The sequence below is a fragment of the Cyanistes caeruleus genome, chromosome 10 (genome assembly GCF_971803275.1).
Source record: "Cyanistes caeruleus chromosome 10, bCyaCae1.hap1.1, whole genome shotgun sequence".
Lineage (NCBI taxonomy): Eukaryota > Metazoa > Chordata > Aves > Passeriformes > Paridae > Cyanistes > Cyanistes caeruleus.
In genome coordinates this window covers 22,900,533-22,926,428 of record NC_141710.1, presented here as the reverse complement: position 1 = coordinate 22,926,428, position 25,896 = coordinate 22,900,533, and the positions used below count along the sequence as shown (strand labels likewise).

The window sequence follows — 25,896 nt, the reverse complement described above, 5'->3', positions numbered from 1 at the left end:
TCTAAATTGTTACCACTTTTAAGAACAAACTTAAAGTAGGAAGCAAAACTATTTTTCTATTGAAAAAGTTATTTCTTTTTAAAGAAAAAGTTGTTTTCTTTTAAAATTAATTTTATTTATATTTTCTTTTAATTCATCATCAATCAGGGTGGACCTTTGACTTTCTGAAAACAATTTTCTTATTTAGAGGCACCTCTGAAGTGACTCGTTTAAACCGTAAAAAATGGAATAGCAGCACTTTAATTATTTTATAAGATGTGTTGAAAAAAAAATATATGACTACAGTATACTCAATATGTGCATCACTATAAGATCATTTATTAGGTTTGAGCTATGTTTGAACTCCCAAAAAATGGCCAAATTTGTGGTGCTGTAGCTGTAAGAGAAGAACAATGGTACCTAAATAAAGTGTGAAAATTCAACCTCTCATCTATTTTAGCCCAATCAGAATTGTGCTGGAGTTCCTCCCCTTCACCTGTACAAAATGTCAGAGCCTCTGAGGGGTCACAGCTCAGCCTCAGGACGTGGGAATGAGGCACAAAATGAAAAGAGAGTAAATAAACACCCACAGCGTCGCGGTACCGGGGCAGGAACGACGATCAGATCCGTAATGTCCACATTCAGAGGCGCTCCTCAAAGAGCAAAAGTGGTTTTGTTGCTTAAAATGGCATAAAAAAAAAAAAAAAAAGGTAAATTGCCTTGCCTGGGCATCGTGCTTGTCTGATTTAAGAGCTGCTTAACTCCCTGTCTGAAAGGCCAGTTCCAATTCTTGCCCATGTGATTCACCCGGAGCGCAGGGAGCTGGGAGAGATAAAAAGCTTGTAGAGCTGTTAACACTATTTTATGTTGGAATTGATGCACCAGGCTGCCAAGTAGCACAGATACTTAATACACTCAATTTGTAAAGGAGATTTTAATCTTCACAAGTACATCTCTTTTCACTTTCAGTCCCCGGCTATCCTCGGTGAGGAGAAATATTCTGCCAGGCTGAGGACATTAAACCAGCCTAAAGAAGCCTCCCAGTACTGAGATGGCCACTAATGGATCTTGAAGTTTGCCTGTGGAAGCCCCTGATATTCAAGTGTATAAATTGGAGTTTATTTCAGTAAATCACCACAGGACGTGAGGCAAAAAAAGCTGAGCAAGGCTGCAAAGTGCCCTGGGAAATGGAGTTATTTGGAATTGTCAGGATGAAATTCAGCTTCTGAGAGGAGTCAGGACTTGTCCTGTGGAAGCTGGAGTGAAAAGGTGAGGAATGTTTTGCTTTTATCAGCCTCCTTTGGTATTTTTATGTGTATAATTAAGGAGGAGCACAGTCTATAAGCTCTAGGTTGAGATTTTAATTAATTTGTGGGCTTGCTTTTAAGCACTGGTGAATTCAGCTATAATCTGGTAAAGTGTTTTTTTCTTGGCTATAGGAAATGTCTTTTTCTTTGGGACCTTGTTAGAATAACATCACTAGGTCTGTTCTCCAACACCATTCCCTCATGGCTGCATTCCCACCCTCTGATAGTGTGGTGTCTGTATCTGAGTTAGTTCAGGATATTTCACACCCTTTTCAGATTTAACATTTGGTTTGTGGCTGGAGGTTTAAATCTGGTTTCTGCATGATGAAGAGCTGGGCAGTGTGACCTTTGCAAACTCCACACAAGGGAGGAATGTGTGATAAAAAACATCTCTAAGGGCTGAGAGCTCAAGGGGAGTGTGAGCACCATTAAAGTATTGGAAGGCAAGGAGCAAAGTCCAGGCCCAGCAAATCCATGTGGGGACTGCTTTCCATTTGGGAGTTGCAGTTACTCAAGGGTGTTTAATTCTGGGGTCCAAACTCCCAAAGGGAATGGGAATTTAGGAAAATGGCAGGAAAAGTGGTGGGGTTGTTTGCCAGGGAAAGAGTTGCTGCAGTTGTTGATCGAAAATCCCAAAATCTGGTCAGGTCAATGGAGTGCCTGTCATCAATTCAATGATGTCATCATCATCATTATCATTATCAACATCATCATCATCATCATCATCATTATCATTACTGACCAACTCATCCAAAGTTCACTCATTGTCAGTGACTTCATCAGGATTTGTATCAAGCCCATGGTGAAAATTTAACTTTTATTGAGCAAAATTCTGGTACAAAACACAAATACATTTCAAACCTTATGGAAGTATTTGGGTTGACTGAGAGCTGGTAAAAGCTGTATTTCTGTGTTTTATCCCTGTCCCATTTGCAGTCCATGGCTGTGTCCCACTCTAATTTAGGAAGTGGGTCTCAGCCATTTCCCATATAACATTTTCTTTGTGTTGTCTGTCAGGGCCAGGAGTTAGACTCAGTGATCCTTGGGTGTCCCTTCCAGCTCAGCTTTTCCTGTGATTTTTTATGGCTAAAATGATTAATCTACCTCAATCTCCCCGTTTTCCCTCCTCCTCTCTGGCTAAATGGCACCATTTGTTTGGCTCTATACTGACTGGTGGGAGCATTGCTCAGATTGTGACTGATTTAATGAACACCACGTCATTAAACCCAAAAACCCTCCTGAGAAAGCACTGCAAGCCAGGGGTGGAAATCCTAGAAACAGGAGTGATGGATACTTAATCCCATTGTATTGGATAAACTTCTCTTGAGTGGGTGTGTTCAGAGTCAGAGCTCCCTTCATTATAATTTTTTGGCTGATTTCTGATCTGGATCACAGATCTAGACTGGCATGACCTGTCTGAGGCATTCAGAACTCTTCTGAAGTGCTTGCCAACGCAGGATTGTTGTGCCTGGTGCCTGGGAACAGCAAAGGAACTGTTGTTTAGGGTGTTTCATCCACTGTGTGAGCTCTGGGGATGAAGCCTATTTAAATATCCACAGGTTAGGCAGTGCTCTGCATTCCTGCTTCCTGGAGCATGACAGGGAATCTCACCTGCTACCCAAGTGCAAATAAATGCAATCATCACTCCTATCATCATGGATTTTCCGCTTTGCTTAGCCAGCCCTCAGCTCTGAGACATGCTCAGACTCCAATCACTCCTGTAACACACGTGAGAAGTGGCTCTTAGGGCTGCAGAGTGGATTCATTTGTAATTTTTCTGTTTAAGCTGCTGCATCACTGTTTTTTTATTTTTAAGGAACAAGTTGTTGTGGCTGTTGTTACACATATAACTCTGAAAAGCTTTGTGGTACTAATACAGATAAGCCAATGCTGCTCGTAGGAAAAAATCCAATGTTCATAATAGCTGGAGAACATTCTTATTTGTATTTCAAATTTCCCTTGTACACGGCAGCTGGAATTGATTTCACGCCGGCCTCGGTGCTTGGGCTGCACTATCTTGGCTCTTGCAGGGAGAAGAGGCATTTGAATGAAGCAGATCCTGTTGTTGTCCTACAGTGGATTTGCCACATTCTGAAATGAAAAAGAAAGTGGAGTGGGAAGGAAATTTCTCCACCTTCCCTTGAGCTGTTTGTAAAATCCCTGTGAGTGGTGGCTCTCGGGGGCAGCACATGGGCTTGGGGTGACAATGGCTCCTGGCTTTGTGACGGGAGTGTGGCTTAGAGGACAGCTGGGGTGGGATTTGGGAGCTCTTCTCCATTCCATCCAACATCCTTTCTTCCCTTTCCCTTTCCCTTTCCCTTTCCCTTTCCCTTTCCCTTTCCCTTTCCCTTTCCCTTTCCCTTTCCCTTTCCCTTTCCCTTTCCCTTTCCCTTTCCCTTTCCCTTTCCCTTTCCCTTTCCCTTTCCCTTTCCCTTTCCCTTTCCCTTTCCCTTTCCCTTTCCCTTTCCCTTTCCCTTTCCCTTCCCCTTCCCCTTCCCCTTCCCCTTCTCCTTCTCCTTCCCCTTTCCCTTTCCTTTCCCTTTTCTAGCCAAGGTGGCTATTTTTATTACCTTTAAAAAGAGTCTAAACCACAAAATTCTGAATAGATATCACATACTTGATAAATAATATGGGATTTTACAATGGAATAATATTGGTTTGGGTTTTTTTTTTTTTAATGCATTATAGTCCCTCTGGAAAACACAGCAAAATAAATGGCCTCAAGTTGGGTTGGGGAGGTTCAGGTTGGATTTTAGGAAAAATCTCTTCCCTGGAGGAGTGGTTGAGCACTGGAAGAGGCTGCCAGGAGCAGTGCTGGAATCACATCCCAAGTGTTCAAAAAATGCATTGTAGCTCTCTGGGATATGAGTTAGTGGGAACAGGGATATTCAGTCAAAGGTTGGACTTGATCTTGGAGGTCTCTTCCAGCCTTAATGATAATGAAATGCTTGAGCACTTCCCTGAACCAGGGCTTGTGCCAGCTGATCAGGCTTTGCAATTATTCTGGATTTCTTGAAATGTCTCAAGGTATTTAGGGGTGTAAGTAGAGCATTGATAAATAGTGTGGATTATTAGAAAGCCGAGCACATCCTAATGTGCTTCCCACCATTAGGAAAAATGCTGTGGGGTGATTAGGAATTCACAAAGAGGATCCACAATTAATGTTATCTGCTTACAGCTCACTAATGATCAGGTTTCAGATCCACTGCTGCTCATGGTGCTTAGCTGGGTTTTCATTTTTTTATCCTTTTATCCTTTTGTTTTTGTTTCTGCAAATAATAATTGAGATAAGTATTTTAAAATGTAAGTAGGGCAGCATTTACTTTTGTGCTTCAAATGCAGGACTTGTGATATTCAGCAATGTTTTCTGACAGTTCCTATCCCACTGCAAAGCTTTTTGGTGTTTTCTCTTCCAGCATCTTCATCTTTCCAGTGGGGTTTTCTTTGGATTCATTGTTTGCACAAGGGTGTCCTCCTGGTCTAGGTGTGGAGCTCAGTTAAACCAAACCAGCTCAGAGATCTTTGCCTTGAAGACAAGTATCTTTTACTGGGACATGGAGACAGCAAAATCTTTCCCTTCTCCAAAAACACCAATGAAATTTAGCCTGGGGGACTGAACAAAGATTAAAAAAACCCAAAATAAAGGAGAGATCTCAATGGATGGAGCATCTTGTCCTACTAAATTTTGCATCCTGTCCCTCTTATTGGGGTTTATCCATGGCATTAGGTTCTGTGTGCATTAATTAATTTGCTGTATTTTGGAAATAATTGGGTTTTGATTATTGGTTATGTTTACTATCACTATTACAACACCAAAAAAAAAAGATTACTAGCAAGGTAAATTTACTGGGAATTAGGGAACTCAAACTGAAGTACTTAAATATTATTATATATTTGAACACATATATTGTACCAAAAAAAAAAATCAATGTATTTTTTAAAAATTAAAGCCTTGAGTCCAGCTTGTACCTGAAGCAAAAATTCTCCCAGATTTCAGCACACTTGAAGGAGAAGTCTGGTGGATTTAGGAAGATATTAACTCAGTGCTGAGATGGATGGGATTAAGAGGTCAAACTGGAAAGAAACAGAGCAGAGTAGAGCCTGAACCTGACACACCGATCCGTTGTTTTCATAGATTTTTAAGCAAGAAAATGCCATTATAAACATCTTTCCTGACCTCCTGTGTATTGCCAGGCAGGAAATTTAATCCCTGATTCCTGCATTAGGGGAAACCTCTCTGCTCTGTTTCATAAAATGCTTGTCTTGTTTGTTTTGCTGGGTGATATTTTACCTTCTCAGGGCGGAGAAAATCAGCCATTAGAAAGCCAATTTCTGCTCCCATTGCTGGGGATTTCTTTGAAGCATTTGGATATCTGTTGTCTAAATAAAGGCTTCACAAAACAAACCCCACTGAAAGCAGCTCACTCACTGCTCAAATCTCTTCCCAGCACTGCTCAATTCTGGGTTATTTTTTCCCCCCTCTCTTCAGATTACAAAAAGCTTTTTGTTTGTTTAAAAGCCTGAGCCCACCTGGACCCCTCCTAAGCCAGGTTTGGCCATAAATCCAAGGTGAAAATCCTCCCTCTAGTCCCAAGTGAGACATTTAGTGAAGGAATGCCACACAATCAAGGTAAGATGATATTGTTTTTTGGAAACACACCTATAGCTCAGGAAACTGGAGGGATGAGGTTGGAATTCTGGCCAAAAGGTAAATCAGAGAATAAAATCAGCTGGGAAAACTGCTGAGAAAGGTGTTTTGTAGGGACTGTTAAATCTCCCACTCATTACAAACCCAGAATTGTGCTCCCCACATTGAGAAAATCTGTTTTTTTTTATATCCTGCCACACTGAATTTGTCTGCCCTCACTTTATATGACAAGGACTGAAATCTCAGGGGAATTTAGGCACTTAGGCTGTTCTATTCAATCACTGTAAATATGCTTATATGTAAAGAAGTCTGAATTTTCTGCCAGAAATGAAATAGGAACTGTGCAGAGTGCATTCAGGTGTCTGAAGGTGTAGAAATACCAAATTTCAATAAATCAGAATGCATTGCCCTGCAAACATTTCTCAAAAGGATAATTTAAGAGTTTGAGGGTTTTGCTGGCTGTTTAGATGAGTTTCTCCACAATCTGATTTGTGCTGCCCCAAATTAATGGAATCACCACCATGTTCTGTGGTATTTCTGCACTCACTGCTTTATCTTAATTATAAGTAATTTGCAAAAAGTATTGGAGTGGAAAAATAAACAAAGTAATAAGAAAAATCTCAGCTAAATGCAGTGTCAGAAAGACATAATTATATTATTGATTTCATTATCAGACATTAACTAATTTGGGTTTTTAAATCAGCTTTTCAGCCTAAGTGTTGCTTTGAGAGTATGGAGTAATCCTAATGTTTTGTTTTCCATTTTTTATTAGATTTTCATCTAGAAGGAATTTTTGCATTGTGAAGGTGGATAAAAATAATCTGAAATTATGTTTTAAGATTTTGAAGGTATGTTTGTAAGAATTTAAATTGCTCTGAAAGAGGGGAGCCAGAAAGGGAAATACCAACTTGGCCTAGAGGAGCTCTGGGGTTGATATCAGAGTAAAATTTCTATATGAAACACTTGAAAAATACAAACTCCGAAAAAAAAACCCCATCCTAAAGAAAATCAGGAAGAGATCCATTTGCAGGAGACATTAATTTCAGCATAAAATCCAGCAAGTGGGAGTAAAAATCATTATATAAGGGCTACCTGAGGCTATTGGATGGCTCAGGGACCCAAATGAAATCCATGTTCTGGTTTGACTCCTCTGGAGTTTTCAATCAAGGCTTGTTGGGAATTCCTCTCTCTCCTGGTGCTGCTTTTGTCCTTGGTTTGGGTTTTCCTTCTGTGGAGGAGCTGAACAAGAAACACCAGAGGGGAAAGAAGGAGGACAACTCTTCTTTCCCAGGCCCTGGGGACACAGATACCTGTGGGTTATGAAGGTGAAGGATGCTCCCATGTGTTTTCTGACATGTTTATTTGTTAAAACCTCTGTTTTTTTATGAGTTTCATGGGACAGAGGTGTTTTCATGGTGCTTTTGCCTGACCCAAGAAGTTGACATTGTCAGAGGTGTTTGCTGATTGTGCTGCTTCACCTCCCTCCTTTCAGGTCTCAGCTGAGAGTATTTCTGAGGTGCTAGAAATCACCTGGAAATGTATTTTCAAATGCAGTTTGCTCTCCATTTTGCAGAATGTAAGCAAGAGAGAAGCTGGCCTGCCCAAATGCAAGTGCTCCTTGGCTGTGCAGGATGGAGATGCATAACCTTTCCTGAGGGACTAATGATAATCCAGGATGCTGGCAGGCCATCAAGGTGAGGAAATTTACCTGATTTACTAATCTGGAGGAGATTAAATGTGCATACAACTGGTTGGAAATTCTTGTGGTCCATTTTGTGCCTCAGCTTGTTCTCCTGACCAGAGGGCCTGGTTTGGTGTTGGGGATGGCAGTGAGGCCTTGGTGGATCCAATTCCTTGGGGCTGTGCCAGAACAACCAAAGCCCTTTTTGGTGCTTTGTGCTGGGTCTGAGCACCCACAAACCGGTGAGGAACCAGAGCTGCAGTGAATTTATGAGCAGGCACCTGCAAATCTGGGAGTTCCCATCCAAAGAAAGGCTGGAAGGCCCCAGTGGACGGGGGAAGTTTTAGCTTGGCTGTCACAGTGAGATGCTGAAGGGAGGATGAGCTCTGGGTTATTTATCCCTGGCTTCTGTTTCCAGGTGAGTTAATAAAAGCTCATTTCAGTTAATCTGCATCCACTGGGTATTGTCTGTGTGTCTTTGTGGCTGGAATGAGGCTGCAGTCATGCCTTGGCGAGGGGAGCAGAGCTTAAAGCTGCTGATGTCCATGAATTAAATGAATCAATCTCTTCCAACATACTTTAAATTGATCTTTGATTGGAGCACATGGCCCTTGGATAAGGCACCCTGGTATTAGTCAATTTGACTTGGAAAGATGATGATACAAATTCAAATGGAAAGATGATCTATATTGAGCAGCTGTGGTTCTGCAGAGTGATTATTTTTTTCTTTTCTGCCTTTTTATTAGTATGCTGCTCTGTTTGTGAAGTCCTTTTTGTGAATACTGATGTCTGAGCCCAGGGCTGTGTCCAGAATTGCAAACTTGGGCATTTGCATTAACGATCTGTGGCCTGTATTATTGCTTTAATCCTGCCTTCAAATTGCTCAGAATCTATACAACAAAATGCTCCTATATCCTCTGCTTAAAAGAACCTATTTGTGTCTAACACAGTTACTCAGGGCTGCCTGCTGGTTTGAAGGGTCTGTCTTCAAGTAGTTTGAAATTCATATTGAAATTCATGTGAAGGTCTTGAGAGTGTACAATTGAGATTAAAGTCCTGAATTCCCAAGGGCAGGGGTTATATTCAGGCACCTGGCCTGCCAGGGAGACTCCTTGTGTGTAGTTTTGTGTGTTCAGAGGAGAGTGGGAAAGTGGAGTGAATATTTTCCTTGATTTCAGCATGATTTGTGTGATCTTTGCACAAGTGACAATGTAAAAATGAGGTGTGGAATGATTTCCAGCTGATTTATTTTTGATTAACCATAAAGAAAATGCCAGTAATTTTTATGGGTGTGGAAAAGGTGAAACCTCGCTGACCTATCTCAGATGTTCTTTAAACAAGGCTTATCCTCACAAAGAAATGTTTATCTTAAAATCCAATAATTACCTGATTTATTAACGAGCTAAACCAATGCCTCTTCAATGTCAAGCACCTTCTGCTTTCAGCCTCTCTCTCACACACAACGAACTCCGTGACCAAACCTTATTTCTAACCCCAGCTGATTTCAGCCCATAATTAAAATTTCATGGCTAAATTATAAATAGACCTTTTCCCCTTATCCCCTGCCAAAGAAAATTTGTAATGGGACAACTGACAAGGCAGGACACTTCTGAATTTAGATCTGGAGGCTCCATTGTGTCAGCTCCTTCGGAGCTGCTGTAATGTGATTGCCTTGTCAGCTGCATCAATAACAGAGAGCCAGGATCAATCTGCAGTGAAGGGAGATGAGGTCATTTATCCACCTGTAGGACTGGGATTCTTCCCCAGGAACTGGAAGCTGGAATTGCCGTGGTCATGCTGGATGTTGCTCTTCACATGCCCCTGGTTTGGAATAGCCAGCAGTAAATCAAATTGAACCTCCAGAGCACCTTGTTGCTCCTAAAGATTTGGATAAAAGCAGGTCATGTTTCAGGTTTTGGAATGTGGTTGATACCTCTAAAGCACAGAACACAGCATTTTGTCTCTGTTTTGTTGTTTCTAAGCTTTGTTGTGCTTTTTCACGTGAGTTTAGCTGGAGATCTATGTGTGAAAGGGGGAGAAGTGAGAGCTCAGGTGGCTGCAGCCAGAGGGTTAACTACACAAAAAAACTGCTTGGGCTCTACTCTGCTGGGCATCTACAGGTCATGGAGGGGATCATCCACGTGGAGGAGCCCAAAAGAATCCTCTGAAGCCAAAAATGACACCTGAACATGCCCCTGATACTTCCTGCTGCTTTTCCCATCAGAGGCATGACTTGACGGTTCCACATCCCTGCAGCGTGTGCCAGAGGCTGGATGCCTCCTCTGGACAGATCCTTGTGAAGGGCTCACAGCTTTAAAAAGGTTAAAAGACTGCTCAGGATCACTGTTCCCCTGCAGGAACGTTCCTACCAGCCCCTCTCACACAAGGTTTCATGCTCCATTTGCCTTCGGCAATGTGACTTTAAGTTCCCATCCCAGCAGGGTCACTCCACCTCCCAGCATTATGAGCAGATTGTTTTCCAGGTAATATCCCGAAGTTTGATGTCTGGGAGAGGTGCTGAGCTGCTGGAATTCAGCAAAGCACTGACAAGTGCAACAGGGCAGTGTCTATGCCAGCTGAGGGCTGAACTCGGTTTCTATAAAAATTATCCAGAGCTGTGGTTACAGCCTTTGCAGCAGCAAAGGTGTGTTACAAGTTGTGATCTCTGCTGCTAATCCTTCTTTAAAATTAATGGTCTGGAGGTTGGCAAGAGGTTAATGATTGAAAATTATTAATTATGCAGTGATAGAGGGGAAAAGTAAGGATAGTCTTCTCACCTGTGTCCCTGCAGACCCTGTCAGAAGATTTTGAGGCAACATCCATCCTCCAGAACCCCCCCTTGCAGACTGTGTGGTTCCAGCTGTCTGTCATCAGTCAGGATTGGGTAAAGACAGCACTGACGGGGCATTCAGGGATGCCAGAGGGACACAGAGGAGATTGGGAGAGCTCTGGCTGCCAGGAATGGCAGTTCTGTTCCCTGCCAGAGCAAGGCTGACAGCTCCAGGGCTGTGGGCAGCCAAGCTGAGGGCAGATGAGAGCTGGGATTAAGCGCTGATCTCCCCAGGATCGAGGAGGGTATCAGTGTCAGCCCTGGCGTGGGTCTGCAGGGCCAGGGGGATTAGGGAATAAACCACTTCAGCCACACAGGTTCCCTCCAGGACAGGAGGATTCCAAGCAAAGTGGATTGTGGAGGGTTTTTCTTGAATTCTTTCTGCACTGTGACTCTAAAATTACCCCTGGTCAAGCGTGTCTTTGCTTGGGGCTGATGATAAAGAGCGAATAAGACTCACAGAACTTTGCCTGTTTGTTGAGGATGTGTTGGAAGTTGAGCCTAGGTGAAATGTGATGCAATATTTTTTTTTTCCACCTACTCATTGTGTTGGAGTAGTTTTGTTAATTCACATGTTGCTTTTAATTGATGAACAATTAGATGGTTCTGGCTATGGACGTGCCAATCCTGCAGCTTTGTCCCTCACTTCAGCTCACTCCTTGTAAGACTTTCTTCTTTTACTGAGTGACTCAGGTTAAATTACCATTAATTTAATGAAATTAATAGTCTAATTTAATATAACTAATAATTATTTAGTAGCTGTTTAGCACTGCTTAATGCAGAAAACCTGGCATCTTTAAAAAATGAACCTAATACAAAGCATAGGTCATAATTATTTGTGTACTTTTAGACTGGAGGTGCCTGAACATTCTGGTGTAGTGTCAAAGAATCAAAACCTGAATTAAATTAGTAACAAAATAACTAATTAGATAATTTTGATAGTGACTGTGTACCTGGCAATGTGTTGTCTCACCATTGGCCTGGGTTTTAATTGAAAAAAGGCTCTTGGCACTGAAAGACCTTACAGAGCTGGAAGGGTTGGTAATGAGGATCCAAATTAAATCAGAAGTCAGCTTTTTTCCAAATTTAAAATCTTTCTAAAGTTAATTTGGATTAGTTCATCCACCCACTTGTTTAACTTGTGATTCTTGTTGAAATAGAATCAGCACAGAATGGTTTGGGTTGGAAGGGACCTCAAAAATTGTCCCATTTCACCCTGCCATGGGCAGGGACATTTTTGTCTACCCCAGGTTGCTCCAAGCTCTGTCCAATCTGTCCTTGGACACTTTGGGGGATCCAGGGGCAGCCACAACTTTTCCTGGTAATCGATGTCAAGGCCCCATCACTGTCTTGGTAAAGAATTTCTTCATCAGTATCCTAAATTAAATAAAAACTACTCTGAGTGCAAGGCTGGAATACTGGTGAAGGTCATCAATCAACTTTGCATTCAATAAGACTTTTCTAAATTTTTTCCACCTGAAGAAAACTACTTCTTAAAAATAAATAAATAAATGAATAAAAGATCTGACAACATTTTTGATGGTAAATCAAAAGAGGTAAATCTGGAACTTTCAGTGCCTCCTTTAAGATCTTCCTCTCCTCCAAAAACATCCCTCCTCCTGTAGATTGCCACTAGAATTTGAGGTATTAGAAAATTAGAAAATTCCCTTTGTTGACCTCACTGAAAGGAGTCCTCCTGCTTGTTGTGATATCCCAAAGAAAACTGATCCCAAAGAAACCCAGCCCTGATAAGGAAGGAGAGGAAAATGTGTCACTGCCGTGGCTCAGAGGGGGAATAAGTGAAGGATGGAGAGCCGTGGCTTGATGAGCTCGACTTCTCCAGCTGACTGAGCACACAGAGCAATCACTGAGCAGTGCCCAGAGTCCTGATTTTCCCCTCCCTCAGTGGAATTTTTAGATGGATATGACCCTGCCATCCTCACTGAAATAATGCTTCACTTATCAAACTGTGACTGGGAGGATTTTGTGCTCGGAACGGAACAGCTCCTGCTAAAACGCGAATGGGAAAAGCCATTTTTTGCCAAGAGGAGGAATAAATATGAAATTTTTAATATTCAAATGAGGATATAGATTGATTTTCTTCAGCAAATGGAGCATCCCCACCCATTTTTTATAAACTGTCATTTCAGAAAAATCACAATTTGTAAAGAAATTATAGTGTGCTTCTCATTTAAACACAATACTTAAATATTTACACTAAATAAACACAAGACCTTCACAGCCTATTAAAGCAGAAATAATTCTGCTGCCACAGCAATTGTGTGAGGAGTTTCCATTGAGAAATGATAAAAATCTCCCTGTTTTGGTTCTCTTCAAAACAATATGGATAATTTTCTTCTTTCACAAGCGATTTTGCTGTCGAGATGTTTCTCACAATGGCATGGCTGGATTCACACCTGCCCTGAAGGAATTCCCCCCCAGAAATGCCCCCACAGCTGCACTTTCAGCTCGTGTTTAACACAGAAGGTTATGTAAAGTATGATGTGATAATAATGTGACTTTTTAAATCCTAAATGATGATATGGCAGCACTTTTTTTAGTTATTCCTTCAGTTAGTTTTTCTTAGATTATTATCTCCAAATTTTTACATTTACCTAAAATTGTAGATTCAATATTAACTTTCAAAACCCCTGGTTTTAATTTTTAATACATTGCACAAAACCCAAGAAGGGGAATGACTCAAGACTTGTCCTTGACAATAGTAAATATTTTTTATTGCTTTTATGATTTGAATATTCCTAATGATTTAGAAATCTGTTCTGATGTTATTCTGGAAGAGGCCAGATGGCCAAATAATGTGTAGTATGTAAATTAAATCAGCAGACTGATCAAAATACTTATCCAAATACAAATACAGGCTGTGACAATAATTCCACAACCATTTTCAAAAGATAAGAAAAAGAGTCTTGTGCCAAAAACTGTGTTTTGGGTATTTCTTAAAATTGCATTAGTGGTTTTCAGTGGAAGGAGCATGGAAATTGATGTCTTGTGAGATAGAGGGAAGTATCTACATAACATAGAAACATAAATGTTATTAATTATTCAATTCTTTAGTAATGAATATTTCAGTACTGGTTTTTTATGTTGGGTTGAAGGGGTGGGGTCTGTGCTTGGCAGTTCTGTCCTGTGCCAAAAGTGCAGGAAGAGTTCTGTGGATGTGAGGTTTTCCAGACTTTCTGCTTTAAAAGTTGTTCCCAAACGCTGCCATCAGCAAAGCAGCCCCAGCTCCTGTTAAACCAGTCAGGCCAGTAATGAAAACCAGTTCATAAGTGTCCAGGCAGTCCCTGAATAAACTGGAACTGGAATTAGGATTAATGATATGCCAAAAAGAAGTAAACCCAAATGATTGTGGGTTCACATCATTAGGATTGTTTAGGGTCTCCCATACAGTTCTTTCCTTCCAAATTGCCAGCTTTAATTTTATTGTGCAAAGGAATATTGCTGAGTCCCAAAAATCTGTGTAAAATGAGGTTTTCCTGGAGCAAGAGGCCTCATCTCATTTTATCTCTCTCTCATTCTCTCCAGCAGATCATTGGAGATTGTTCTTGATTTGCTCTTGCCAGAGATTGTCCCTCTTTATTAATATAATAATACTGAGATTTAATTAGACCACATATTTTATTTTACTTCCCATCCTGTCAGCAACAAAAGGTGCAAGGAGAGCAGACCATAAAACATGTCAGCTTGTGGAGGGGGTCATTCCATCAGCTCTGCTCCGAGGGCACGGAGCAAGGTTATGGAAAATGGGCAGCACAGAGGGGGAGGGAATCATGGATATTCACATATTGGCTTAGATCTGCCCCTCTTTAATTCAAATTTTATATAGTGAGACTAATCCTGGCCTCTTTAGCAAATGCTCTGTGGAGAGCAGGATCCTTCCCATGTGGAAATTTGTCCCAAGGAAGGAGTTTAAGTGGCACTGAAGTTTGGTGGCAATGGCTTGGGTGACAGTAATGCCTTACAAGGTTTTTTACCTCTAGGTCACCACTCCAAATCCAGTCCAGGTCATTACTGACACAAAGTCATTACCATCTCATGAATGTCATCAAATGGCACTCCAAATGTTAAGTATCCCATTCTGCAATTGAGACATGAGGAATCTTTCTGTCAATTTTCTGGACGATCAGTGAATCGCTCGTCGTGTCACTCTTCACCCGTAGCCTCTCCTTTATCACATCCAATAAAAGCCATCACCTGCCAAGGGTGGTCGATATCTCATGGCTAACCTGCCATCCTCATTTGCTGTAGGATAGCCTGAATAATTTATTTGGTGTGTGTCCAATGTGATTTTTGTCCTGTCATTGTCTCACATTAACATTTCCCCTTACTTGCTCCACCGTGGAGGTGATTTAGTCTAGTAGGTATTTATTGCTGAAGGGTAAATAATTAAAATGTGCTTTTTCATCTCTGTGTTTTCTGTTGTTATTTGCAGAGGTGGCTGGAGGACAGTGTTGACTTTACCAATGATATCATGTCCATTTTATGTTTCAATACACAGCTATTTATCCAGTTCCAATAATGCTAAAATTTCAAAACTGACACAGGAAAGCCTTATCAATAAAACAGAATTAATTTAGAAGAAAGGTTTTTTTTTTTGGTGTCATGCCCCCCAGTATCCTTCTGGATCTAGTCTTTGTGAAGAAAGATGAGGAAAGGTTTTTCAGTGCTGGTCAGGATGGGGATTTCTTCCTTTTCTGTTCTGTGTACATCTCTATTATCATTTACTTTAAGTCCTTTTACCCCTTTATTATTCGTTGCTGCATGTCAGTTACATTTGGAAAACTTCCAACAGCTCCTCCAGCCCAGCGAGGTGTGAAGGACAACCTCCTGTGACCTGGTGGCAACCTGAGCCTGTCAGACCTTGGCCACGTGCAGACTTCAGAGAGCAAGGAGAGGTGAAGCATTTGCTGACCAGGGCTGAGGTTTTAAATAACACCAGCCCTGCTGGAACAGTCTCTTCTGAAGCTGGAGTCCTTTGTGAGGGTGACCCTCCTTTGGGCCAAGAGGTCACTCTCCATTGCATAAAGAAGAAAAAAAAACCGGACAGTTGGAGAGAACAGTGAGGAGGAAGCCAAGGAATTGTCAAAATGTCTTTAGAATATGAGCAAATTATTACTTCTTAATGTGCTTAAAAGACACAGAACTGAAATGAAAACCAGTAGGTTGGTTTTTTTCAGATAAAGTAGAAAGAGTCTGTGAAGGTTTTCTTTCTCTTGTCTGTGAAGGTTTTCTTTCTCTTTTTCTCCTTTTTTTTTTTTTTGACCCAAAATTTCTAAAATATTTTTAAATAAGATTGCTCTCTCCAGACTTATTTTTCCGATTCCCTCTCAGCGCTGTTTCTACAAAGGCTTGTGCTGATGCCACTGGAACTTTCATAGCCAGCCTGCTTTTCCCCATCCAAAGTGCAAGCAAGGCTGAAAATGGAGAGCTATTAAAAGCCCAAAAGTTCCAAATCCAGGTGGAGAGTGGTGTGTCAGCTGCTGGGGAGGAAGGACGTTTGAGGTAAGCGGGTGCTTCCCTCATCATTTAGAACAAACAAGGTTTAAAAGTCAAGGGCAAGACCCCTGTGCAAAGGGATGCTCAGGGAATAATTTCTGAGGCCAATTGTGCATGTAAAATAAGGTTAAACCCGTGCACAGCTCGGGCTGTGGGTGACAGCTCCCATCCAAGCGCAGAGGTGCTGCTGTAGGACCAGCACATCCATGGAATAAAGAGTGCTCAGCTGCCTTTTTCCTTTTATCCACGTGGGTTTGCTCCAGCCCAAAAGGAGAAGAGTGCATGGACTGGAACAAACTTCTCTGGCTTCAGGAAAACACACAGGAAGGAAAGAAACCAACCTGGCTCAGCAGTAAAACCCAGGAAATTACAGATTTTTGGGCTGGCAATGCTGAGGAATGCACAGCAGGTAAAGAGGAGGGAGCAAGATTTACCTGGACACATCCCCACTGAAGTTTCCCTTTTGTAAAAGGAAATTAAAGCAACAATGATAATTAAAAAATACTTTGGTTTTTGAAATTACACTGGTTTCTGCTTCCAGGTTGTGTAAAACTGTTGAAAATCAGCTTGTCCTGCAGAACAGGTGGGTTCCATTCTATTCATTGTGATAACAGGAGGGAATCTGATGTCCCCATTACCTCAGTTTCCCTCTCAAGGAGCCAGTCTCAGACAAGCTCTGCTAACAGTGAAATGTGATTAGAAGCTCTGCTAGGTCAGAGCAATCTTTCTTCCTCAAATGTGAAAATATTTTCTTATTTAAAAAACTATCAGTCACCAGCTTTTCCAAACCATCTTCCTAAAGAAAAATAAATTAAATAAATTTGAAATTACTTAGGAAAATCTTGTGGGAAACTGCATCCTATGGTCCACATGCAGAGATCTCAGTGTCTCTTGCAAATCTTTTCTATTTTATATATTTTTAAGGCACGACTCCTTTTGGTTTATTTTGTTTTTACTGCTACATCACCTTCTAAGAGGTTTTATATATATAAAAGAATGGAAATACAGGCAGCAGCTGAAGCAGTTTCCAAGGAAAGGTGAGAGGAGGATGATTTACTGAGAACTGTAATGAGAAATAGACTCTCAGTTTCATAAATTCAGAGTAAGTCCTGGCGCATCTCCCTTAATTGATGTCCTCTCCTGAAGTGCCACGCGACTCAGAGTCCATCCACCAGGGAAAACACATGGATTGCACCGGGTTATTTAATAATGCAGGCAGAGAGGAGGGAAAAATCACTGCAGGCAGAGAACTGCTCACAGCTCAGGCCTGAAATCCCCAAGAATGAATGGCAAAGTCCTGCCCTCCCTGCGATCCAATCGGGAAGATGAGTAGTCCTGCACAGCTCTTCTCGCTAGATCCCGAGCAGCACTGAGGAATTATTGATGGAGATATCCATGGACTGCAGGATGAGAGCCTTGGAGGCAGAACGAGAAGGTTCTTTTAACCCAGGAATTGCTGTTGCCTGTTGGAATCTCCAGGAAAAGCGAGTGTGGTGGAAGGTGTTTGATTCCGCGCTGCCGATCAGAGGAAATGTGACAGTTTGCCTTGGGAATGCTCTCTGGAATATTTTTTCACATCGTTGAGAAGCGTTTTGCCTGAAGGTGTGAATTTCAAATTGTGCACTAAGGATCTGGAGATGTGGTGCTGGGTCTCGGGAAAAAGGGAAGAAAAGGGAGAGAAATCCAGTAATGTAGATAAATAGACGAAAATGAGATCTACATGAGAGGTTTGATTAAATTTGGAATTGGCTGCTGGACCAGAAAGATAGAGCTAAGTAAAAGCATGGAGTTAACTAAGGGAAAAATGAGTTTGGAGCAGGAGCAGAACTCAAATTCATCTTTGCCAGCAAGGCAGGAAGCTGGAGTGACCTTGAGAGCGGCTGTGAGTGCCGTGCACGTGCGAGCCCTGCGGCGGCTCCAGAGAACCCTTCACAAAGGCAGCTCTGATGTTCATTTTGGTGCATTTAACACAGAGCTGCCATGGACCATGTGTGGCAATTAAGTCTGTAACTCAGCCTGCTGAGAAACCAAGGAACTGGCAGGGAAACTCAGGCTCCTGAGGCCAGCATGGTTTTATATCTGAAGTGGCCTCAGTCTCTTCGTGGTGCAGGAGAGGTGGATGTGTTGTTAGATGTAGATTAGTAGGTGACAGCCTGGATTTAGGAGTGTTTTTTACAAACAGGGGAATTCTTCCTGGCCATCAGGAACCATTTCTTCATGGAAAAGTGTTGTTAAACATTGGAAAAAGCCACCCAGGGATGTTTGGAGTTCTCATCTTTGGAGGTGTCCAAGGAATGCCTGGACACTGCACTCACTGCTCTGGGCTGGTGACAAGGCAGGGATCGGTCACAGGCTGGATTTGATGGTCTGGGAGGGCTTTTGCAGCCTCAGTGATGGTGTGATTCTGTGACAGGGCCTTGGTCTGTGGTGATAAAACCAGTGGTGACAGTTTTAGGGTCTCTGAATCAACAGATGGATAAGTTACTGCTGTGTCATGGCCAGAGCTTGTCCTAAAGCTTTTGTACTTCTGGTCTTAAAAAATCCCAGACATGTCACTGTCCTGCTCAGGAACACTTCCCACTAACAAGACACCCAGCAGTGCCTTCCTGCAGGTATTTTCCATCATGCTGATCCTCTGTGGGCTCATTTTTCTGCTCCTATGACCTATTTTTATCTTTTCTGTCCAGTCACAGCCACTTCCTCTCCTTGTTTTAAGATCCTATTCTTTCTGTCCAGACTCTCTTTCTAAAATTTTTCTCCCCTGCTAGTTAACTGTAATTATACAGCTTTCTAATGAGTTTTTATTCATTTAAATGTGCTTTATGTGTTTTACAGCAAACCCCCTGCTGGTCTAATTTTATATAGTGTATTTAATTGAGACCCCTTTTGCAAGTACACAGTTTGTGTGTGGTGAGCAGGGCCCCCAACCATAAATTCTGCTTTATTCCCACTCTTCTGATTAGATTTTTATTTGCATTACATTAATGCTTTTTTTTCCCCCACTAAAATCCTGTCACGTACATTTTAACCACTCCAGCAAATTAATTCTTGCTATATTTAATGCCATACAGAGAAACGCCTTTATGGAGCTTCTAATTGTTAATTTCAAGCATTCCAAAATTAGTTCCCTTTTATTAATTGGGGAGTCACTGCATTCTGGAGAAGACAGAAAGCTCTCTCACAAGCCACATTAACTGGACAGATGTTCTGAAATATGTTAAATATTACCCAGTGAGTGGTGATACAGTTCATCAATCATGTCAGTGCCACAGCCACTCTGGGATCTGGTGTGGGGTAAAGGTGCTGGGAGGGAGGCAGTGTCAGCAAGGATGAACTGACACCACAGACAGCAGTTTTATGTTTAAGGCAAAGAAGGAAGAAAATAATAATTTAAAATAACTGGAAAAATGTCATTATCCCCAATAGAGAACTATAGAATGGTTTGGGTCATCAAATTCCAACCCCCTGCCATGGCAGGGACACCTTCCACTACTCCAGGTTGTTCCAAGCCCCATCCAGCCTGGCTTTGGGCACTTCCAGGGATCCAGGGGCAGCCACAGCTGCTCTGGACACCCTGTGCCAGGGCCTGCCCAGCTTCACAGGGAAGAATTCTTTCCCCAAATCTCATCTAAATCCACCATCCAGCTCAAAGCCATTCCCCCTTGTCCCATCACTGGACAACATTGAATGGAAGCTTGCAATGCTCAACAGTGCCATGAGAAAAGAGGGAACTTGATTTGGGTTTCACTGGTGGTTTGGGTTTCACTCTTGGTTTGGTTTTCATTCTTGGTTTGGTTTTCACTCTTGGTTTAGGTTTCACTGGTGGTTTGGGTTTCACTCTTGGTTTAGGTTTCACTCTTGGTTTTCCCTGGAGCTCAAACACTTTACAAAGAGTCAGGATCATTTTATGAGTGCCAAACGGAAAGTTCAAGCAAAGCAAGAGCTGTCCAGGCAAAGTTTTCCTGAATATATCGACTATGTGGTAAGAGGCAGATCAAGACTTTCTTTCCAGAGTGGTCACCAAAAGTAACCCACCTACCTCCTGGCAACAGTTCATTAACTGGGTCATCTCCACCCCTCTCTTCAAACAGATCTTATCAGCAGCACATCTGATGGGATAAGAGTGTCTTGGGATGTACATTTACATACAGAGAGATAAAAAGGCTTACATAACCCTAGGAGCAGAAAATACATCTCCCCCAGGGAATTGCCAATGTTCCCTTGCTAAATCCTGCATAATGGGGTTTTCCTGCCGTGTCAGCAGCTCCATGACAATAAAGCCAATGGCACAGGTATCCTGAGAGCCAAGTTCAACGACCACGGGGCAAGAAATGCCAAGTTCCCTTCCTTTTTCCAGCTAGATGGATGAGGTTTGAGCAAAGAATAAAATCTCTGCATTATGGCTCTTAACTAACCCATTCAAAATAGCCCCGGGAAAATATCCGGAGCTCTTTGTTTTAGAGCAGGGTGTTCAAGACTTATTTAATCTTTTTCAAACACGTGGCAATAAAATGGAATTTTCTGAGGCCTTCCAAGAACCCAGTCAGGGCACATACTGACAAAATCCCAAGTGTATAAAATCAAGAGCACTCCAGCAATTAAATTTCAGTTTTCAGGTGCTGGGTGTCTTCGGCAAGCCTGCTTGCTGAGTCAGCACCTTTGATTTCGTCCTCCCTCATCCAGGTTTTCCATAGGATTTGAACAAAGCAGATGGATGTGGTCAGTGGGAGCTGTGAGGGTGGAAGATGAAACACGGAGAATCAGGAAAGCCACTGGAATCTTTCTCAGCTTTCATATTTATTTCCTGAAATACCTGTCCCCGGTGTGTGTCCTACACTGCTCTCAGGGGGATGGGTTGGGTGGCCTTGGAAAGCAGAACGATCCTAATCGTTCCTAACTTCATCCCACATCCTGGTCCTGAGGACTTCTGTGGAAGTCTTTTAGGAAATGTGGAGCTCAAATGTGGTCATTTGGTGATGGTCAGACCTTACAGTGGACAGGGGTGACCTTATGGACTTTGTGCTTCTCCCAAGGCAAGAACTCTCCATCCGTTCAAGTCAAACTTGCTCAGGATGGAAAAATCTCTCTGAGATTTGTCTATAAAAAACGGAGCAATCAATTCATTCAATCACATCATAGAAAATAAGAAGTTTCTGGTAGTGTGAGAACACTTTGATTAGCTGTAAAATCAGCAAAGAAAAACAACTACCTTAATAGTCACAAAATCTATGGAGGTTTATTTTTGCTGTGAGCACTTCAATTTTCTGCAAAAGCCACAAGCAAACAAGACTTTTGAACCATTTCAATCCACTCTAAGTCAGAAAGCTCAGTCTCTGTTGGCATCTCTGTATTTTATTATTGTGTCAAAAATTAGGTGAGAAGGAGAAGCCCGAATGAACAAAAAGCCCATGTGTCTTACATGTTAGAGGAATTATTTTTGCCTGGCTCTAAAGAGGCAGCCCCAAACCCCAGCAGGATTTCGGTGTTAGCTCACAGCAGAGTCAATGTTTGCTCAGTTCTCTCTTCAAACACTTCCAGCATTTTGACCACTCATTTGAAATCCTCCAGCGTTCCTTTGAAGGGTTCTGCTTTCCCCGGGTGTTGAAACAAACATTGGACGTCTTTGTGACTCTTTTCAGCCGGTTTTCCTGCGGTGCCATCCCAACTCTGTGGGATTCCTAACAGGGAAAAAGGATTCAGGACCAGCTTGCACATCGAGTTGTGACGCGCTCGGTATTTGCAGCAACTGGGGAATATTCACTAAGCCCACGTACAGTCCACAGAATCTCCTCTGTGTATGGTTAAATATCATCCAGATCAGAAAATGTTCTCCAAAAGCTCTGCTCTTTGTGTGGGACAGAAGTCCAGAACGCGTAGGAGATGCTCAGAGGAGAGGAAGGACATTGTGGCCATGTCACGACGCGACACAGCAGGAAATTTTTAGTGTCCAAACAATTTCCTAAAGGTCAGCAAGGCCAGAGAAATCCTTGTGCAGTGTTTTCATTCCATGCTTTAGAACAGGACTGGAGTTTTACATTTTCCACATTGGAGCAGAGTCCTTTATCAGAAACAGGAATGTTTTGGTCGTGTTTGTACCTAATTTTGATCAGAGCATTTCCCATTCCTGCTGCCGGAAATGTTTTGCTTGCGTGCACTTAAATCAATTTTTGGCAATTCTGACACCACCACCTTCAAAAGCACTGTGAGAGTTTTAATCCAGCAGGATAAAATTGATAACTTTTATAATGACATAATTATTACTGGGAATATTAAAGAAATGAAGATAATTACTGCATTTCTTTAAGCCAATGTTATTTTTAGCCTTGACTCTACAGTGACACATTGGATGACAGGATCCTTGATATTATTTTAAAATTCAATTGAATATGTAAGCCATTATGTGTGAACTCCCATTCCTGACAGGTTGCCTGCCATAGTTTCCTTATTCAAATCCCACTGTAACTTCCAAATTAGTGACTTCACCTTCTCCACACTTGAAATTAAAACCAGAATTTAAATTTCAGAAAGTTTTATGGGATTCTGAGGGGAGTTTGCCCATTATACAGTTTTTGTGTCCTCTCCATGGACATTAAATATGCTGTTGGGAAGGAGAGAAGTCCTGTGCACACAACAGGAGGTGAGTTCTCCAAAATTGCTCTATTGCCCCACTGGGTTTTTGGGTTACTCATAACATAAATCGCTCCTCCTGTGAGTAAGAGCCTGACTCTTAGGCTGGCACTAATCTGCAATCAAGAAAATCCCTTTGGGCTGGTTCACTTGGGGAAAAGAGATTTGATCATCACCAAAAGTTTAGGAGGGAGTGACCCAGGAAGGCATAAAAAGGGCTCCTCTTAGCTTGGGGTTTCTATTTATAAGTGGATAACTGTGTTAAGCTTTAGACTTTTTTTTATTTTCAGTGAATGGGTATTTGAGGTTCATATCCAGCCCTTTCAGAGCTGTAGAGAAAAGGGAAATAAATCCAGTGGAAACAAATCAAGCAACAATATACATCAAGATATCTCCTCTCAATGTTTTTCAGCTGAAACCCTGCTCTAGGTAAAGTTGTTTACTAATCATGTTTAAAAGATTTTATCTTTAATTGACATTGTTATAATGTAGCAAAATTTTAAAAGTTTATTTTTTATTATTTTTATTGTTATTGTTTATAATGTAGCCAGATTTAAAATGTTTATTAAATCTGTAAAACCTCACATCATTGGGTGACAGGGTTGTGCAAGCAGGATGTGTTCAGCAGTGTTTTTAGGGAAATTCCTGTCAGGAATTCCAGAGTGTGATTCCTACATGGAGCAGTGGGTGCACAGGAAGAGCAGAGCTGGAAAATACTCTCAGGCTCCTGGGAGTTTACTCCAATTTCAGCTCAGCACAAGAGAACTTGGAATTTTCCCTGGGGCTCCCTCTGAGACTGTTATCAACAATGTTCCTGCATGGAAGCACCAAGGAGATGCTGGAGATGTTCCTCCAGCCATGGGCAGGGTGTGTTTTCAGGGGAACAAAATCCAGAAAAAGAACTAAACTGAAAAACCAGAACAGTGTTTATGAAGGGCCTGCCTTTCACAAGCTCAGGGGGAAAATCAGCTGAAAAATTACTCCCCATCTTTCGTTAGCTGGAGTAATAAGGGTGGAGAGAGATTTGGATGTCGCTGCCTAAATCCCAAGGTAATTTATCCAGTGGTTAACAATGTTCAGAGGAAAATACCTCTGGAAAAGCTGTAAATCAAAGCAGAGCTAAGAGGGAAAAGCTGCATATCTCATATAACGAGATTGCTGAATGGGAGTTACAGATGTTTTAGCATAAGTATGAAATTATTGGAATAAGGGAGACATGGCTGAATGAGAAAAGTGGGGATTTAAAACATCAGGAGTTTCTGGGAAGGATGTACAAGATGAAATTGGAGGTGTTATTGGCAAGGGATTATGGAGGCTTGCAGAGAAATGATGGATGTATTTATGTGATATGGCAAAGAGTTTTGCTTTGAAATTAAGAGGAGTGAAAGTGGAGAGGTGGCTTTGGTATTTTGTCTTCAGGGAATGAAAGTCAGGTCATTATTTTAAAAATATATTAAGAAAACAGGTTAGTGCATCAATTACTGCAAAAGTGCATCAAAATTGATAGTGCATCAATTACTGCTTGATAACGTGTATGTTGATAAAGGAATAAAATTGGAATGTGGATTTGCCCCTGGAATATTCTGTTCACTGGGAATAGCTGTCTGCAAATTTCACAACCCCAAATTCTCAGCTGGTCCTAAATGAGCCAGGTGGGGTGGTTTGTATGGACTGTGGCTGCATCCCCAGGGAATCTCACATCTGGCAGAGTAGGATGGAACACAGGCTCCTGTTAACTGCAGATGAGCTCAGCTTGGTTTGTCTAGGGAAGAAGTTTATCACTTCCTTTGCTTCCCATTTTTCTGTTGGTTCCCCTATTTTTGCATCAGCTCTTCCGCCATTTGATTTCCTGGCATCCTGTTTGGTTTTTAAATGGCTTCTAACAGAGCAGGGCATTGATTTCTCCTGCATCTTCTGAATTTCAACTCTTTTCCTGCCTTTTCAAGCTCTTTGTTCATCTTTTTTCCGTGCCTGTGTCACTCTGGCGAAACAACTGCCCCCAAATTAACACCAAAGTCAGCTGGTACCTCCCTGCCCCTAAACCTGCTCTTGTCAGACACAAAACATCCCTTTCCTTTCCTTCCTTTCTGTTTTATCTTGTTCTAAACTGATTCCTATCAAATGATTGCCCAATCCATCTGTCCACCAGGCTCCTTTTTAATCTCAGAGATTTGCTACCACTGTAATTTCATGTTGCAGCCGCTTCATTGTCTTGCTTTGAGAATTAATCTCTCAAAGCACTTTAACTTCTCCTTTTCTTTATTGCTGCTCTCTCTTGCTTATTGTTTCCTCCAATAGGCATCAAATTCAAAAATAAAAACCTGAGAGTGGCCTTTCAAGAATTGTAAATGTTGATGGTCTGGGTTTTTCTTTTCTTGGATGTTGATTCATGTGATGGCTCTTATCAAAACTTGTGTGGCTCTTCCCCCTAAAAGAGCCTCTGGTGACACAGGAACAGCTTTAAAAACTTGGAACACAGCCTTGGAAAGAGGGGAAATTACTGATATTGGGGACTTATTGGGAAAAACTTCCTCCCTGAAAATGTTATTAAGGCTTGGAGCAGACTGCCCAGGGGAGTGGTGGAGTCACCATCCCTGGAGGAATTCTGAAAATGTTAGGATGTGGTCCTTGGGGACACAGTTTGTGCTGGGACTTCCTGATCTTAGAGGTCTTTTCCAGCCTAAATATTTCCATGACTCCCTAAGTTTTGAGTTTCAGAATTCTGCAGCATCACTGTTTACTGGCCGAGATAATTGGAGCAATAAATATGAGAAACCTCATAAACCGTGCTCTGAAATACAGAAGATGTTTGATGTGGGACAGGCAGTTTAATCCATGGAATGGGAGCAATTAAAAGCTTTCAGAACCTTCTTCTGTGCCATGGCTCAGTCGATATTATTGAAAACCAAAAAGCAGAATTACCCAACACAGAAATATAAAAAACCCAAAGATACTTTTTGTTCAGCTTGAAAAAACCATTTAATCCAAAAGAAACAGGATTTTGAGGCTGGTTTTTTGGCAGGCCAATCCATATTTCTGAGTGCAGGTGCTTTCTTTTGACAGGTTTTAGTTAACAGCTGTTTAAGGGAAAGATTGAGTTGTTAATGTGGTAGGTGCACAGGGAGGTGTTCCCTGGATGTGACAAAAGTCCTGCAGACACCAAGTGTAGTAAAATATCAAGTTAATGTGGGATGTGGGGTTGTAGTCCAGTTGGAATGGAACTCTGACCATGAGGTGAACTTGAATTTTTTCATTTATTTTTAACACAAATATTAGAAATTGAAACCAACATGAAAACAAGGGTCTC

The 25,896-nt window shown here is 41.7% G+C and overlaps 1 protein-coding gene and 2 long non-coding RNA genes across 9 annotated transcripts in view; 2 read left to right on the top strand and 1 right to left on the bottom strand.

Annotated features, from left to right (window-relative positions):
* Positions 1-294: 294 nt before the first annotated feature.
* On the bottom strand, positions 295-7,742 carry LOC147651377 (uncharacterized). The gene is made up of 3 exons (XR_015274342.1): positions 7,027-7,742; positions 4,463-4,555; positions 295-3,377 (listed from the first exon to the last, which is right to left on the bottom strand). It is a non-coding gene; the product is annotated as an uncharacterized LOC147651377 (long non-coding RNA).
* On the top strand, positions 7,400-21,164 carry LOC111933302 (uncharacterized). Of its 3 annotated transcripts, none has more exons than XM_086843473.1 (5): positions 7,400-7,628; positions 15,798-15,968; positions 16,226-16,371; positions 16,504-16,545; positions 20,646-20,686. In XM_086843473.1, the coding sequence occupies exons 1-5, from the start codon at positions 7,471-7,473 to the stop codon at positions 20,654-20,656; spliced, it is 528 nt and encodes a 175-aa protein (XP_086699599.1). In that variant the 5' UTR covers positions 7,400-7,470; the 3' UTR covers positions 20,657-20,686. The 3 variants fall into 3 exon arrangements, 1 of the variants encoding a protein (XP_086699599.1); XR_015274336.1 differs by having other exon boundaries at positions 7,473-7,628; positions 16,958-20,902; XR_015274337.1 differs by having other exon boundaries at positions 7,504-7,628; positions 16,938-21,164.
* Positions 21,165-22,741: 1,577 nt separating this feature from the next.
* LOC111933303 (uncharacterized) overlaps positions 22,742-25,896 on the top strand; it is a 39,022-nt gene continuing 35,867 nt past the window's right edge. For 2 of the 5 annotated variants that reach the window (XR_002866625.2, XR_015274339.1), the window contains exon 1: positions 22,742-23,018. This is a non-coding gene — a long non-coding RNA (uncharacterized LOC111933303). The remainder of the gene's footprint in view (positions 23,019-25,896) is intronic. The other 3 variants (XR_015274340.1, XR_015274338.1, XR_015274341.1) reach the window with 2 other exon arrangements.